Here is a 15,567-nt window from a genome sequence, read left to right as displayed (position 1 = left end):
CTTTGTCCCTCTGTGGGGGGATACTCCCACTAGGTTTATATCTGGGACTCTCCACCATTTGACCTTAGAACTGAAGAAGCTTCTCGGATGAGAGGTGAAACATCTTCAAGTAACTTAAAGAAGTCCAGACGCTTTTCTTTGCAAGCTCCTTTGACTACGATGACCTGGATGACTGAGAACCTTCACAGACATATTGCTAGTTCACTAATATACTTGTTTGAACTACAAGCCCACATGTGCACAATGGTATTCCTTGAGAGTGTGGTTACTAATGTCCTGAAAAACTTATGCCAACTGCTAAAAATACAGCTCACAACATGACCGGGGCAGGCAATATTATAAAGTAAGAAAAGCAGCGATTCTGGATCACTGTAGAGTTTGGAAGTGAAGTTCATGTATAACTGAGATGCCCAGTTTCTCTGCCACCATCTCCACATCAGCAATAATGCAACAACCTCCAGTGTTCACATGGAAGATATTTCAAATTTGGACTGGGATAATTAAGTCCCAATCTCTCCAGTAGTGGATATGCTCTAATCATCCAGATAAACACAATATATGCAACCATGTGAACTGTGTCGACATTAGAGGTATTGCAACACTTCTGCAAAAAGTTTTCCTTATTTTACTTTACATATCCTGATATCATCTGACCCTACTTGCCACATAATACTTTCTGTGGTTGGTTAATCTATTCTGGTTTGCTAAAACAACTGTCAGCTGCAAATTTAAAAAAAAAAAAAACTACAGAAACAGATTTCACCATGGTTTTTTTTGTTTTTTTTAAATCAAGACTAAATCTGTTATTAACCTCTGTCTCCCTTCCACAGCATGTCTTTTATCCTGTCTTCCTTCTCTCACCCCAACCGGTCGCAGCAGATGGCCGCCCCTCCCTGAGCCTGGTTCTGCCGGAGGTTTCTTCCTGTTAAAAGGGAGTTTTTCCTTCCCACTGTTGCCAAAGTGCTTGCTCATAGGGGGTCATATGATTGTTGGGTTTTTCTCTGCATCTATGAAGCGCCTTGAGGCGACTTATGTTGTGATTTGGCGCTATATAAATAAAATTGAATTGAATTAAATAGTGTACTTAGTACAGCTGAAATAATAATTTTTTAGTCAACAAATAGAAATGTGTTAGCTAACTAATTTCATAGCTGACCAGTTATTTCAGTTTCAAGCTAAGTCTCTGAACATTCATGGGTTGTAAAGTCTGGTAACTTTCATGTTTTGCAAAGTGGTTTGAGCTACAAAACAAGACATTTTATAGCCTAAACAATTAAGTGAACAATCAGAAATTGCTGTAAATGACCTTTTTCTTGAGTTGAGTTTGTCTTCATCCAAATGCTTTAGTTTACATACATTTAATCACTGATGTCTAAACATATATGGACTTGCAGCAGTCCAGCAGTGATGAGGCTCGGGCGGAAAAACACACAAAGACACACACCAACCTCCCACTCTCTCTGGAAAAGCCATCAGACTTCTCTATTTCTAACAAAGGTGGAGGAAGGAGGAAAGGAGGGGGTGTCTGGCCCATAGGTGATATCATAGGGCTGAAGTGTGCTGGGACCAGTGAAGGAGGGCCTAAAGTGAAATACAAAACCAGCAGACAAACGACTGGCAGGGCTAGACGACAAATAACAGAGTCTGGACTCCAAAAATCTGGGGAGACAATGGAGGACTGGGAGCCATTAGTTTTACTGCAAACAGTCAATGAGCAGAGCAGTATGTCTCTCTCTTTCTGAAGCATGATGATGAATTACAGAGAATATTCCAGATGCAAGTCATCAATAAATTTCTCTCTACAGTCTAGTTGCATTTTTTCGTAGGGAAGGGCAGAGTGTAGGCTGGTTTACCTCTCATGAAAAATTAATGTTTATTCTTAAAAACATACCCCCATGCTGTGTCAGCCTGATATCCCTCAAAGAGAAATTTCCACTATAAAAAAAATTCACAAATTTCACAACTGACCTTAACTTGTTGATTCTTCAGTGGCAAAAATCCAAATGATGATATAATTAAAGCTCAGAACTGGGTAACTAAGATAAATTAAGGTCATTACGGTGCATGTGTGTGCCGTGAACCCTGGATGCTTTCCTCGCCAAAGTTAGAAACCTGTGTGCTCGAATTCATACATGTCAGAATTGTTTAAAAGATGCTGGATATTTGTCTGTTATCCTGACTGCTTATTCTTTATTAGGCTTTCGATTAGAATTCATTGTAAGATGGCGAAAGATGTACCCTTAGGCCCCCTCCTCGATTCAGAGATGGTCTTTCCCTTTTCACGTAAATGGCCTCCTTGACTCCGTGCTCAAACCAGCGTTCCTCCCTGTCCAAGATGTGTACATCCTCATCCTTGAAAGAGTGTCCGCTGGCCTGTAGATGTAAACAGACTGCAGAGTCCTGGCCTGACGAGGTAGCTCTTCTGTGTTGTGCCATCCGCTTCGCCAGAGGTTGTTTGGTTTCCCCGATGTATAAATCCTGGCAATCCTCTTGGCACTTAACAGCGTACACTATGTTACTCAGTTTGTGTCGGGGGATCCGATCCTTGGGGTGGACCAGTTTTTGGCGCAGCGTGTTTTGGGGGTTTAAAAGCCACAGAGACTTTTAGAAAAAATGCGTCTCAACTGCTCTGATACTCCTGATACATACAGGATCACTACAGGTTTTCGCTTGGGCAGCGGTTGTCCTTCTCTCCTGGGTCGGCTGGAGCTTTCTTTAGGTGCCTTTCCAGCTTTGACAAAAGTCCAGCTGGGATAACCACATTTACTCAGGGCCTTCTTGATGTGGTGTTCTTCTGCCTCCCTGGCCGCTGTGTCAGTGGGGATGGTGTTCGCTCTGTATTGTAGCGTCGTAATGACACCCAGTTTGTACGCCAGTGGATGATGAGAGTCAAACCTTAGATACCGATCCGTATGTGTAGGTTTACGGTACACATCAGCTTTTAGATGTCCCCCATTACTGATGGAAATCTCACAGTCTAAGAAGGCTAACCTGCCACTTTTCATATCCTCCCTGGTGAATTTGATGCGTAGATTTGATTTTCACCCAGGTGTCATCCACATATCTGCACCAATGGCTTGGTGGTGTTCCAGGGTAGGATAGCAAAGCCCTCTTTCCCACTTCTTCCATGTACAAATTGGCCACAATGGGTGAAACTGGGGAGCCCATGGCACACTCATGTTTCTGCCTGTAGAACTGACCCTTGTATGTGAAGTAGGTGAAATGAAGACACAGTTCCAAAAGCAAACACACTTGGCCGATGCTGAGAGTGGTCCTGTTGCTGAGGTTGGTGTCATCCTGTAATCTCTTACAGACTACCTCCAACGCTTCCGTGACTGGGATGCAAGTGAAGAGAGATGTAACGTCGTACAAGACCATGGTTTCATCTGCCTCCATGATGACATCTCTCACCTTCTCAACAAAATCCAGGTTGTTCTGGATTTGGTGTTCAGAGCTGCCCACCAGCGGGTTGAGGATGGAAGGCAGAAACTTGGAGATGTTATAGGTGACAGAGTCGATCATGCAGACAGTCGGTCTTAAAGGTGCACCCTGTTTATGTATTTTCAGTAAACCATACAGACTTGGTGTGGACTCCCCTGGGTATCCGGTTGTTCAGTGATGACGCGACGAATCTTACTTCCGGGTCTAAAGTAGTCTGGTTTAATATGGCTTTTGTGTTGTTAACATGTTTAATGTTATGTATTTTCTTCTATTTAATCTCAAAAAGCTCCTAAAACAGTCAGTGATCCCTGTTGACCTCCCTCGGCTTTTATTACCGCTAATCATTTATTTAAGCTCAGTTTTTAAAACCTTGGGATGTAACTACAGCCCAGCCCATGCAGCAGTATATGAATGACTAACCTCGTATTGTGGATGGATTATCTCAGTTGTTCTCCTGGCTGAAGTTTGGTCCTTTTAAAGCATCCTGCCATGCGATTACATTTGTTCCTGACCACCGAGAACACTCACGGTAACTTTTATCGAGTGGAAAAAAAGTTAGCTTGTTTATATTATGCTAACATAGCTGTGTCGCTAGCGGTCACGTAGCACATCATTATATACCAGCTAGCCCAACTTCAGTAACCCTACAAACGTCACTGCTGTTTAGTTTTCTGTCTTCATTTATGCTGGAAGTGATAACAGAGCTGTACGTTTTAATTTGTTTCCAAAACCCCACAGTCAGGACATGCTATATTGTATTTAGATAGAAGCTAGCGAGCTAACTCCCTGCTAACTTCTAACTCCGTTAAATGTCATAAATTCCGTTTTCATGGATGCCTAGATGTTAAACTTAATTGTTACACCTGGTAGAGCAGAACGCTGATCATTTTATTAAAGATGAAAGACTTTAGACAGTTTTTCGACTCTCAGTAATGCCATAGTGATCGTTTGATATATGGACCTGCAGCGGAGTTTAGACCCAGACACGGCTAGTGACGTCAGACTGAACAACCGGATAGCCTGTGGTATGAGGTCCGGTCAATAGCCTTGTCTTGTTCCAACTGCTTCAGATAGTCTATCACCCTCTTCCTGTAGCCACTTCCTGGGTCTCGTTTCAGGGGCTCATAAGTATTTTCATCACTGAGTAGTGACAAAATTTTCTCATGATAGTCTTTCTGGTTTAGCAATACTGTGCACCTACCCTTGTCTGCCGGAAGGATGATAATGTTGTTGTCATCACTAAGTGATGTGAGTGCCTTCCTCTCCTCCATGGTGATGTTGGATGCTGGGGGCTTTGCATTGCTGAGACAGGCCGAAACTTTCCATAGTTGCTCTGCTTCCACTTCTGCAATATTGTTGTTGCAAATTGCTGTTTCTGTGGCTGTGATCAGCTCCACTAGCGGGATTTGTCTCAGTGTGACAGCAAAATTCCCTTTAGCAAGGATGTTTTGTCTCTGTTTGGGTGAGCTGTCTGTCAGACAAATTCTTCACCCACACAGAAGAGCTACCTCGTCAGGCCAGGACTCTGCAGTCTATTTACACCTACAGGCCAGTGGACACTATTTCAAGGATGAGGATGTACACATCTTGGACAGGGAGGAACGCTGGTTTGAGCGCGGAGTCAAGGAGGCCATTTATGTGAAAAGGGAAAGTCCATCTCTGAATCGAGGAGGGGCCCTAAGGGTACATCTTTCGCCATCTCACAATGCTGTGATTGCAGCCATTCCCCAACTCTCTGTGAATGGTACTCATGGCCATTGATCAGTGGGTTTTGGTCAGTGGTTGTTGATCAATGGTCATGAGAATTTGCATAATTAAGATTAAGGAACTGACCTCCCAGCCCATTGTTCCATCAGTGGACTGGTTTCAGTCATTATGCAAATGTACTGTTTATAAGATTGGGGAAAACTGCAGTCAGCTGAGACTGAAGAAGTCACTTGGATGAGTGACGAAACATTTCTCCCACAAAACGCTACAGATGAACAGAACCAACTTTTGGAGATTTACTTTCCTGGATGATTGAGAATGCATCAAGACATATAATCATTTCCCAACACTTGGTACAATTATAGCATAATATATCCATCTAGACACACGATACAATATCTAAAGCATTTCTTATCATGTTTCTGCCCAAAGTTTCTCGTGTCACTATTTCAGGTGTCATTGACAGTAAAGTGTAAGAAGACCTCACAGTCACCGCTTATCGTGATAAAATGTTTCAGCCTATCAAACCTTACAAATTGTGGCCCTGTGGCCAAGAAAGACTCATGTTTCTTTCCTGTTTCTTGTGTTTTCAGCAAGTCCTGAACGACTATGGCAACTTCAGTAAGAAACACTTATCACACAACCTCCTTGAAAAGTCATTGCGTAATTTCTGTATTTTATGACTTTCACCTGTACTTCCTCTCCCTGCTTAAAAACCCCTACTCCTTCCAATCAGCTGACCTTCCCCCACATACCCAGCTTTACCCTAGCACCTGAAGCAGCAGCAGCGGCAGCAGTGGTGGTGGCAGTGGCCAGTGGAGCACAAAGGCGCATTTGTTGTCTGGAGAACACGTCTGTGTGTGTGTGTGTGTTTCTGCATGTGCACTCCCCCGCAGATAGTGAGACAGGCTAGGGCCAAGTTGAGGCAGAGCTGTGTCTCTAACCCTTCCACCCGTGGTGCAAGCCACAAACCAAACAGCAGCCCACACCCTCCTCAAGGCCCCAGCAGTCTGAAAGAGCATTCCTCTAAGCTGACTAACTACATGCACACACGCACACAGAGTCATGTACAATGGCATAAATATATTTATATCTATTAACGTATGGTTAAGTAGCCTGAATTCTACAGTCAGTATTCTGTTTATTTCCTTTGAAGGAACAGAAAACAGAAGCACGATGAACACCAAGCTTCAGGCATGGCATATACACTAGACTTATAATTGATCAGGATCTTAAATAAATTCTGTTATTGTTTGTACAACCAATGATACCCTCAACAAAAATGCAACAATATTAGGATGACATCACCATGTGACTTAACTAAGAAATTACTGTCCAACAGTAGCGAGGACACTAAACTCTTTTGTTTTTAAGGTCCAAACAAAGTAAGCACAACAACACAGTTACTACTGTCTACAAACAGACTTCAGTCATGACTCACAGCAGCAATCCCTTTCAGTCAAGTAAATCAAACAATGACAGGAATCCTGAACCCAATCCTGAAGAAGCAGACTTGTCACTGTCATTAGAGACGCCAACCACACACAGACAGACAACACACATAAACTCTCTGTGACCCGTCTTGAACAGAGTCCTGTTGAACAACACTGTCTCGGGTGACCCAGGTGTGATACTTGACATGAAAGTGAATGACAAAGTGTGTGTGCTCATTTAACAAAGTGATGACGCATTTTGTTAAATCACGCCTACAATATCAATCTAATGTTTTACATTCATTTGTCATTTTAGCTTTCAGCTTCCTACCTTGAAAACTTGGTGTTCTTCATTCTCATAACTTTCTAAAAAGTTTGATTTCCTTGAGGCGGGGTTGGATTTTTAATTGCATAAAAAAAGATGAACTTCTTACAGTTCTGAAATTATACAAACCACACAGTTGATTTGATTATGTGAGAATATAAGTAGCTAAATAAACAGAAAATTACAAAATTATTATTTGAGAACGAGAGGAATCAGAACGGAACTACCAAAACAAAAGTTTAGCAGGCACAAACCTCTGTGGGTGCTTTCACACTCATGCCCTTTAGTTAGGGTTTCCCCTGTGCTGCGATTTCATTGAGCAGGCAATCACACTAAAGTGCAGAATAGAACAACCAGAACCTTCATAAGAGGCTCAAGTCCATTCAGCTTTAGTTATTTTAGCTGTCTTACTTAATCCAGTCCCAAAGAACTCTGGACAGGTTGTTTGTAGGAGGGAAAAATGTACTGCACAATTCTGTAGCCTGGCGTGCTTTGTATTCTGGAAGGTAGCTGTGCACTCAAACTTTTATTATGAAGCAACATACTGACTGCTAATTTCATGAAAAGATCTCCCTGGTTCTGCTCAGGTGTCTGGCAGCTCCATATCATCTTTGCAAAGTGTGCAGCAGTAAAGTTGTTTAAGACACGTCCATAAAGTGCTTTTAGCACGCTTCTAGAGTAGTTTTATCTGCTCTGCTCATATAATTAGCACAAGAATGAGCAAATACCAGCTCTGTTGTTGTTTCACTTTAAAACTGCACCACATCTCTCTCTAACAGACAAGATCCCAAACCACGAAGGCTCATTATGTTTTCACTTTTGTGCTCCCACCTCAGACACATCGGACTGATCATCAACATGCTTGCTCCTCTGTAGTGACACTGGCCTACGCTTACAAAATCACCAGATGATTTGAATGAGACAAAATTAACTCTGAATATGACAACAGCACAATGACATGACAGGGCCGAGGTGCACACTGTATGAGTTTGGCAGTGTGTGTCAGTGTGCATTTAATGAAGTCTAGTCTGTCATCCAGACACATGCAGACATCTCTTTTGATGTTCAAATGCTGTCTAGAAGGTAAACAAACCAGTTCTATTTCATCTATTAGCCGGTATATTTTTTTTGTGTGTGTGTGTGTGTGTGTGTGTGTGTGTGTGTGTGTGAATCCCACTAACCACTGTCTCCCTCTGATAAGCCTGAGAATTCAAGACGCTGCAGCTTGCCAAAGAGACTGCTTCCTCAGTGTCTTTCATCTCAACCCTTGACTTTCTGTTACCTTCTACTTTTATACTTTTCTCATTTGTCAACTGTGTTTTTGGTCACCCATTAATGTCTCATCTTCCCTCATTAAAGCACATTTTCCCCATTATAACAACAACTTCCTTGCAACACTGGGAATTCCATACTTCTCTTCTGCACTTTTTTTCCCTCTACATCTCTCTTTCAGTGCAAGTGTCCACAGCTTTTATAATGAGGCAAAAAATAAATACTGCTTTAATTCTATTGACTAACCGGAAGGACTATTAACCAAAAGTAGCAAATATAAAAAGACACCAAGTATACAGCAAAAGTAAATCTGTTTGTTTTCAGTCTACATTTCAGGATTAAATTCTGCTGATGTGGATCACAAAGCCATCTTTACATAACTGCTGCACACTGATAAGGTGGAAAACATGATGGTCTGACAAAAGTCAACAAAATGAATTTCCTTAATCAAGAACTGTATTGTTGAAGTACTTTCAACAGTGATGTATAAAGAAACAGCAGTGTGGATGCAGTCCTTCTCACTCTTGGTCCAGTCCCTGTCTTTCTCATTTTATCCCATCTTTTACATCTGAACTTGAAGATCCTACACTCCCTCCTGCCCCAACATGCAGTGTGAATCAGACTGTAACCTTAGTGCCAGGAGAGATGTGTGTACATAAGACAAACCCTCTCACCACCCCTTGCACAAAGTCAGAGAAAATTAAGATAAAAGGTGAGGAATCCACTTCCCCAGGCTCTGTGAATATAAAACTCACTGTCCACAGTACACGTATCACACATGATATTAAGACAATGGAAAATGTCTCAATGTCTTTTTGATGCCAGTGTGCAACTGTTGGAACTCATTAACCCCAAATATATATTTTTAAGCACACACACAGAAGACACAACTTTGATGAGTGTGTCTTTCTAAGGAATATTTAACTCCCATTAAGTTTTGTCATTGAAAAGTTACCTCTGTTCTAGAGCTGGGCGATATATCGAGTTTTTAAAACATATCGATATATTTTTATACGAGATATAAGATGTGACAATATCCTTTATATCGATATAGTCTATGTTACGTTATAATTATAGTTGTGGAGCCGCAAGTTTGCCTCTCTTTCGTCCACTTTTGTCTCTACGCAACGTTACTCCGCCTCGCCTTCACTGAAGACAACTCCCCCTCCTCCCCCATCGCTTCACATGCAGGCAGCGACAAGACGGACACGGCAAATCTCCGTTAACGAGTTACTGCGCATCGCCCCATGCGTGGGGCTGGACGGCGTCAACGTGCTAACGAGCTAAACATGCTAACGAGCTAACAGCGCTAACCCTAAAATCCTTTCATTCTCTCAAAAGTTGATAGCGCGCCTTATGTATGAATTCTGGTTGTGCTTGATGGCCACGAACTGATTTTATGTGGTACACGGCGCTCAGCAATCTGTCAAAAATGTTTGAGTACGACTTTGGTAAGCTACGGAGCTGCACCGCTTGATAGATTGTCGGCGCATTACGGCTACCGAGGAGCTTCGCGGAGTGATACGTACTGTGCATCAACGTAATATTACCGTATTGTGTGTGGATAAGGACCATAAATGGCACCTGTAAGAGACGTGGTTATGAAGCGGATTTCAAACTCCAGGCTATCAGTCACACAGTAAAACTTGGGAACAGAGCAGCTGTGAAATCTGTCTGTCTTTGTTATTACGCTCAGCGTCTTTTAGTTTACATTTTGACTGCACAATTGTGAGCTCTTTGTTTAGCACAAAAACAACCTTGTTTTCTTTTATTTATGGAGCATTATTATTTAATGAATGCTCATAATTTAATTTTGAGTAATTTTTCATGTACATCTGTGCTGTATGTTAATAAAAGTGCCTGTGTGACATCTGGGACACAGCTTTGACTAAGAACTCTCTTTTTGTTCTTACTTTATGGCTTAAAAAAAAAAAATCGAGATATATATCTTATATCGCCATCCAGCTAAAAAATATCGAGATATGAATTTTGGGTCATATCGCCCAGCCCTACTCTGTTCACACATGACAGACCCTATATGCACAGGTACATGATTGTGTCATAATTATTAAACATTTGGCACAAACAACTAGACAACAGATTGAGTTAGTGTGATGTTGTCTACCTATTGTCACAACAACTATCATACACAAAGTACAATCAGGTCAAAAGCAGCACAGTATCTTCTACAAGTTTTGTTTGTGATTAGTTCACACATTATACTGTACTTACAGGAACTACTGATTCCTCCAATGACAACTTGTATAATTGGTCATTTCAAAAAACTTCAAGCCGATATCTGATTCCAGCTTCCCAAAAACCAACACTTTTTGTCTTAATTTCATTTATTTTATTATAATCTATATGCTATACGCTTCTAAACAAAACCTATCTGAAAGTGTCAACTCGGACTGCACAAACAAAGTGTATCTTTGTTATTTCTATCATTTTAAAAATCATCTTAATTACTTGAGTAACCAAAACATTAAGAGATTGATCAACACGGCAACAGTTATTAGTGGTTGCCCTAACTGACAGTCACACATTAGTATTTACAGAAGACAGTCCATCTCTAAGGTCTGTCTCAGAGATCCTCCTATTCACAACAGCAAAAATGGTGTGTGGTGAAGGTCAACTGTTTGCTTGTAGACTAATCTATGCAATCCATAAAAAACACAAATAAAACAAATTAAAAAAAAGGACGCTGTAGTAATAATAAATTTCAAAGTAACAGCTAGTTTAGGGTATGGAATTATATACATTGGTGTTCTCTAGTTTATGAATGGATTCCCAGTCATAGATGACAAGAACAGAGTTTTCTATACTTCACCATGATTTATGCAAAGTAGCCTGTGAGTGTGTAGTACCATAGTTAGACCCCCTGTCCTCATCACATCTGTTTTGTTTTGTTTTGCAACCAAGATAGCAATGAAGGAAACACTCAAAAGGCTTCAAAAAGGGTTTAAAGCAACCAATAGGTGACCTTATGGTAGCAATGTCCTTTTTTATACCTTCTATAAATATATATCTCTAAAGGAGGTACAGGAAGAGATTATATTGTTTTTAATCAATATGGCATTTTTTGTTACACTGTTTGCAACTGTTTGACTTGCTCAACCACCGCCTCCCAATTACCTGCACCTAAAATTCACCCTCAAAAACTTTAAGTTTAAATGTTTACACTAAGTTTGACTGTGTGGCAATGGTTGACAAAGTTTTTTCATTTGGGGGGGGGGGGGGGGGGGGTGAAATGTGGTAGTGTCTCCCAAAACAGTGACAAAACAAGTCACTTCTCTGAACAGAAAACCACTCAAGAATGGACACCACTATGGTTGGAGTTTGAGAGAAAAAAACGTGACCTGGTTAGGGTTGGCAAAAGGTCAGGGATTTAGGTTAAAATGTGAAATGTAATAGTTTGCTTTAAAAATGTGGTCTGGGTAAAGTAACTACTTCCTTAAGGCTAAAAAGCCTACGTAATCTTGGTTGACGTTAGGAAACAATCATGGCCATAACTCAGGAAAAGAAAAAAGAAAAACGACATTTACTACGCTTAGGAAACAGGAAGCATACGTACATGTTTGGTCTCAAAGCCTGAGGTTTTGTTGACCTATCCAACCAACCTGACCTCCTCCCAATACTGACTTTGTAACTATATTTAACTCTGCTCCCAGTTTATCCTGGTATAACGGAAACACAACTTGGCTCCTGTTTATAGATACAGGTCTTGGTAAACAACAGGACACACATCTGTTAGTCATCTTGTCACACTCACACAGCAGGCTGTCACACTACACATCCTTCCCTCATGCATTAGAAACTCATAGTGGCTTGACGCACTTTACACACTAGTGTTTTCGGCTAACCCAAGTTTACAGCTCACAGGAAGACAGGACTTTAATAGGGCCAATGGAGAAAAGAAGAGGGTAGGTCAGTACCACAGCTGCTCGTTGCTGAATGAGTCAGGCTTGAACTTGGACAGAGGTTTAAACTTTTACTTACGTCTTAAATGAGTAAAGCTGCTCATTGTCAAAAACCACTAAAAGGCAAGTAGAGCAATGGCACTCTCTGAGTAACAGTCAAAGCCTGCAATACTTTGTTTTGACCTCAACTGGGAACATGACTAATGTTTTTTTCATAAGATAAAGGCACACCTACACCTACATGCAGCCCCACTGACCACGTCAATGACCTCCAACCCAAAAATAACTTAACCACCAAACTCACCAAGCTGTTATACAGTTTCCACAGATAGTCCTGTAATTGTGTGCTAGTGTTATCTAGCAGATTGCAGCCATTCAAAAACAACTAGTCTTTCCCAAAGCTCCCCAGCTGATTCGAAGATTCATCTGACAGACCAAACTCACATACACAAAAAGAAATAAGTGTTCTTGACACGACAGGAAAAAAAAAAAACAGCCTTGAGATTTCAATATAATATTCTGTCACTTGGCCTGCTGAGATCTGATCCTTTCTTTCCCCATAACTCTATCTCAATGTACACCACTGAGATGTGATATAATTTTCCTGCTATTCCCCCACCATATACAACTATTGATTCAATCAATATACACAGAGCCCGCTTCCTTCGACTCAGCATCACTGCAAACCACCATTAAGACGGGTAGCAATGAGCTTGAACAGGGAGTTCATGTGTCAGAGAGATAGAAGCTGACCTCCCTGTGGACAGGCCTGAACATGCAAGCAGCTGCTGTCAGCAAGCCAAAACGTGGGGGAATTAATAGAAACAGCAGCTCTCCAGGGACTCTGTTAGCCAACACTGACAGCCAGCTCTGATCTGGGGTCATCTTAATGCACTCCACCTCTTCCCTTCTGCATTAGTGGTGGGAAATATGAAACCTGGATCATGACAAACATTATTTAACTTTCTGGGTAGGCTTAATTCTAAACGCTGGCCCAGGCCTGTGCAAGCCGTGATATGCACACTTGTGGCAATGAAGAATGTGGGAGTGCCCCACTGAGGCTCAATTTTCATCTGACAGTATGCTATTAAATCTGAATAGCCCACAAACACTAGTGAGATTTTGCAGATGCAAGCAAAGGTCTGGAGAGTTTAGTTGTAAAAGTGGAGAAAGCAGAAGAAGTAAAATACATGTGAGCACACACTGTACTTTTAATACAAGTTCCACCTGTCCATCCATCCATTTTCTTTCGCTGCAGTTGGACCTGGTTAAAACTAATTCTATTTGATATGACATCTCCAAAGCAAAATGTATCATGTTCAGTTTTTAGAACTGTTATAGGGACGTGTAACAGGCTCTTTATAGCTATTTTGGAGGCTGCAGACTACTCGCTTCTTCTGCACAACAGACTGGAGGCATTCTCCATCTGTAGATACTGACAAAGCTTTTTATTACTGACACGGGTGTTAATTATATGCCAAGTATCTTATCTTAAAGGGATGCCCCTTAAAAACCACATCACGTAAGCTGACACATGTGAGTATGCAAAATGACTCAAATTGATTATCCATGTAACGGACAAGAACTTTCAAGTTGACGAATCAGTTAATCTCTGCTCATTGGGTGGATTAAGGTGTACTAAAACAACCGGCAACTGAGAGTTACTTGAAAAATCAACACTGCAGTAATACCACACATACATTTTAAAGAGTGGCAGGGGTAAAATCCATGATTTGTGTTTACATTGTGCACCTCAGAGGCTTTTACAAGCACAGCCTCTCATCGAGGGAGGAGAATGACTGCTCAGGAGAGAAGTGACTCACAGAAGCTACCAGCTGTGATTTACTGACAAATGCCACTGTTGGTTATTTGTTCTAAATAATGTGTTGATGGACAAATGGCTGTGCAGACTGAGAGCAAGAAGAAGCCAGCTCCACGGGCTCGCCTACGCACTAAGAACGCTAGAAAGCGTCCCAGATTAAGGCCAAGTTATATAACTTGGACTCCATTAATGCTTTTGCACTGCATGTGCTCTGCTGGCTAGTTAATGCATGGACTGTACCCTTTTTATTCTCAGCAAAACACCCTCAGCTGAATGCTGATGTGATAATAAGAAAGTGCTGAAGGCTGCTCGCTTAAAGTGAAGTGTGCACACGATGACAGCATGATGCCCCAGCAGCTCGCCACCGAGATGTTTCAGACATGATCTGCTAGCTCTGCTCATGGTCCAACGCTAGCTCGTTAAGCAGCACCTTAGCCACCATGTTGCTGCACAATAAACACGTAAAGGAAATCAACAGTTTGAAATATTGACGCCAGAAAGGAAGTGGAAATGTCAACTTCTCAAGTCGAGCAATGATGCCATACATGTGCAAGGCGCCGAGGATGACAGAAACCAGGGAAGAAACCTTTTTGAGTTTTCTGTAACAAAGCTGTAATGAAATCAGCTGAAGTAATAACCCCCCGGGGAAGCTACTAAGTGTACAGCTAGCTAGGATGCTGATTTCACGGTCAACGCTCAAACTCTCCTTACCGCGGTATAGTGATGCATTTCGTGTTGATATTCTGGGTGGTGATGGCTTTCTCCAGTTCGTCCAGTTGTCCCGTCTTCTTCAGCTTCTTCACCAGGCTCTTCACCGCTTTTTCACACCACTTCTCTTCCTGGCCGTTCTGCTCTCCCTTCTTCCAGCCCAAAAGTCGTTTGACAATGGGGGGAGTGAAAGGCAAAATTGACATCTTTTGAGTTCAGCTGAAGTCAGTCCAGTGTCGAGAAGTCCGTCAGTTTGGAAAAAACACGGAGGAACAATTGTCCCTAAAGCGCTCCGAGTAGTGGAGACGACGGGAGTAAAGACAAACTGCTGCTGTTGTTGTTGTTTTTAATGTCACACAAAACACATCTCGGAGTCGCACCGACCACTTTTAGCGGACTCGCTCCGTCTGTCTCGAGCTCAGCGGTGAACTGTGCACCGGTAGTCTGTTGCGCTGTGGATTTAGTGCTACTCCGCCAGAAAACCTAGTTCCGTCTGCACTCTTTCAGGCCAGAGCTAGTCTAAACACACCTCACTTGACTCACACCCAAAACTGCGTCGCTAGCTCTAAGGCAGAAACGAAAGCGTCGTGATAGGTTTTTTACGTCTCTGAATGCTCTAGCCTTCCACGAGCAAAGTTTTTGGTTAAGTTCAGAGTCATCCGCGGGTGCTGGAGCCTCCGACTGAAGTCTGCTAAGAGTCTGCATCAAATGCAAATGCATGAGCTGCTGCTGAGAGTCTCAATTCAGACTTTAGACTGCACAGCAGACCCATGAAAGGCCAGTGTGAGCAGCTGGCCAAATGTGTTTCGCTGATATTGCGCAATCTCCATCCTTTTCCCTGTTATTGCTGATAAACCTCCACGTGGCTGTGTCTAAATAAGCAGTCACAACAGATCACTTGATTTAGTTATGTAACACTGGGCAGTTTTTGTTCTTTTG

The 15,567-nt window shown here is 41.9% G+C and overlaps 1 protein-coding gene across 1 annotated transcript in view; it reads right to left on the bottom strand.

The window, feature by feature from the left end:
• Nucleotides 1-15,318, bottom strand: part of LOC101485832 (mothers against decapentaplegic homolog 3) — a 31,751-nt gene extending 16,433 nt beyond the window's left edge. Inside the window, exon 1 of the mRNA XM_004557932.6 lies at nt 14,632-15,318. Coding sequence (XP_004557989.1) covers nt 14,632-14,834 — 203 coding nt within the window. The 5' untranslated portion in view covers nt 14,835-15,318. The remainder of the gene's footprint in view (nt 1-14,631) is intronic.
• Nucleotides 15,319-15,567: the final 249 nt, after the last annotated feature.

This window comes from Maylandia zebra, linkage group LG1 (assembly GCF_041146795.1).
Source record: "Maylandia zebra isolate NMK-2024a linkage group LG1, Mzebra_GT3a, whole genome shotgun sequence".
Classification (NCBI taxonomy): Eukaryota; Metazoa; Chordata; class Actinopteri; order Cichliformes; family Cichlidae; genus Maylandia; species Maylandia zebra.
The sequence above is the reverse complement of the archived record's forward strand: the minus strand, read 5'-3'. Positions and strand labels throughout refer to the sequence as shown.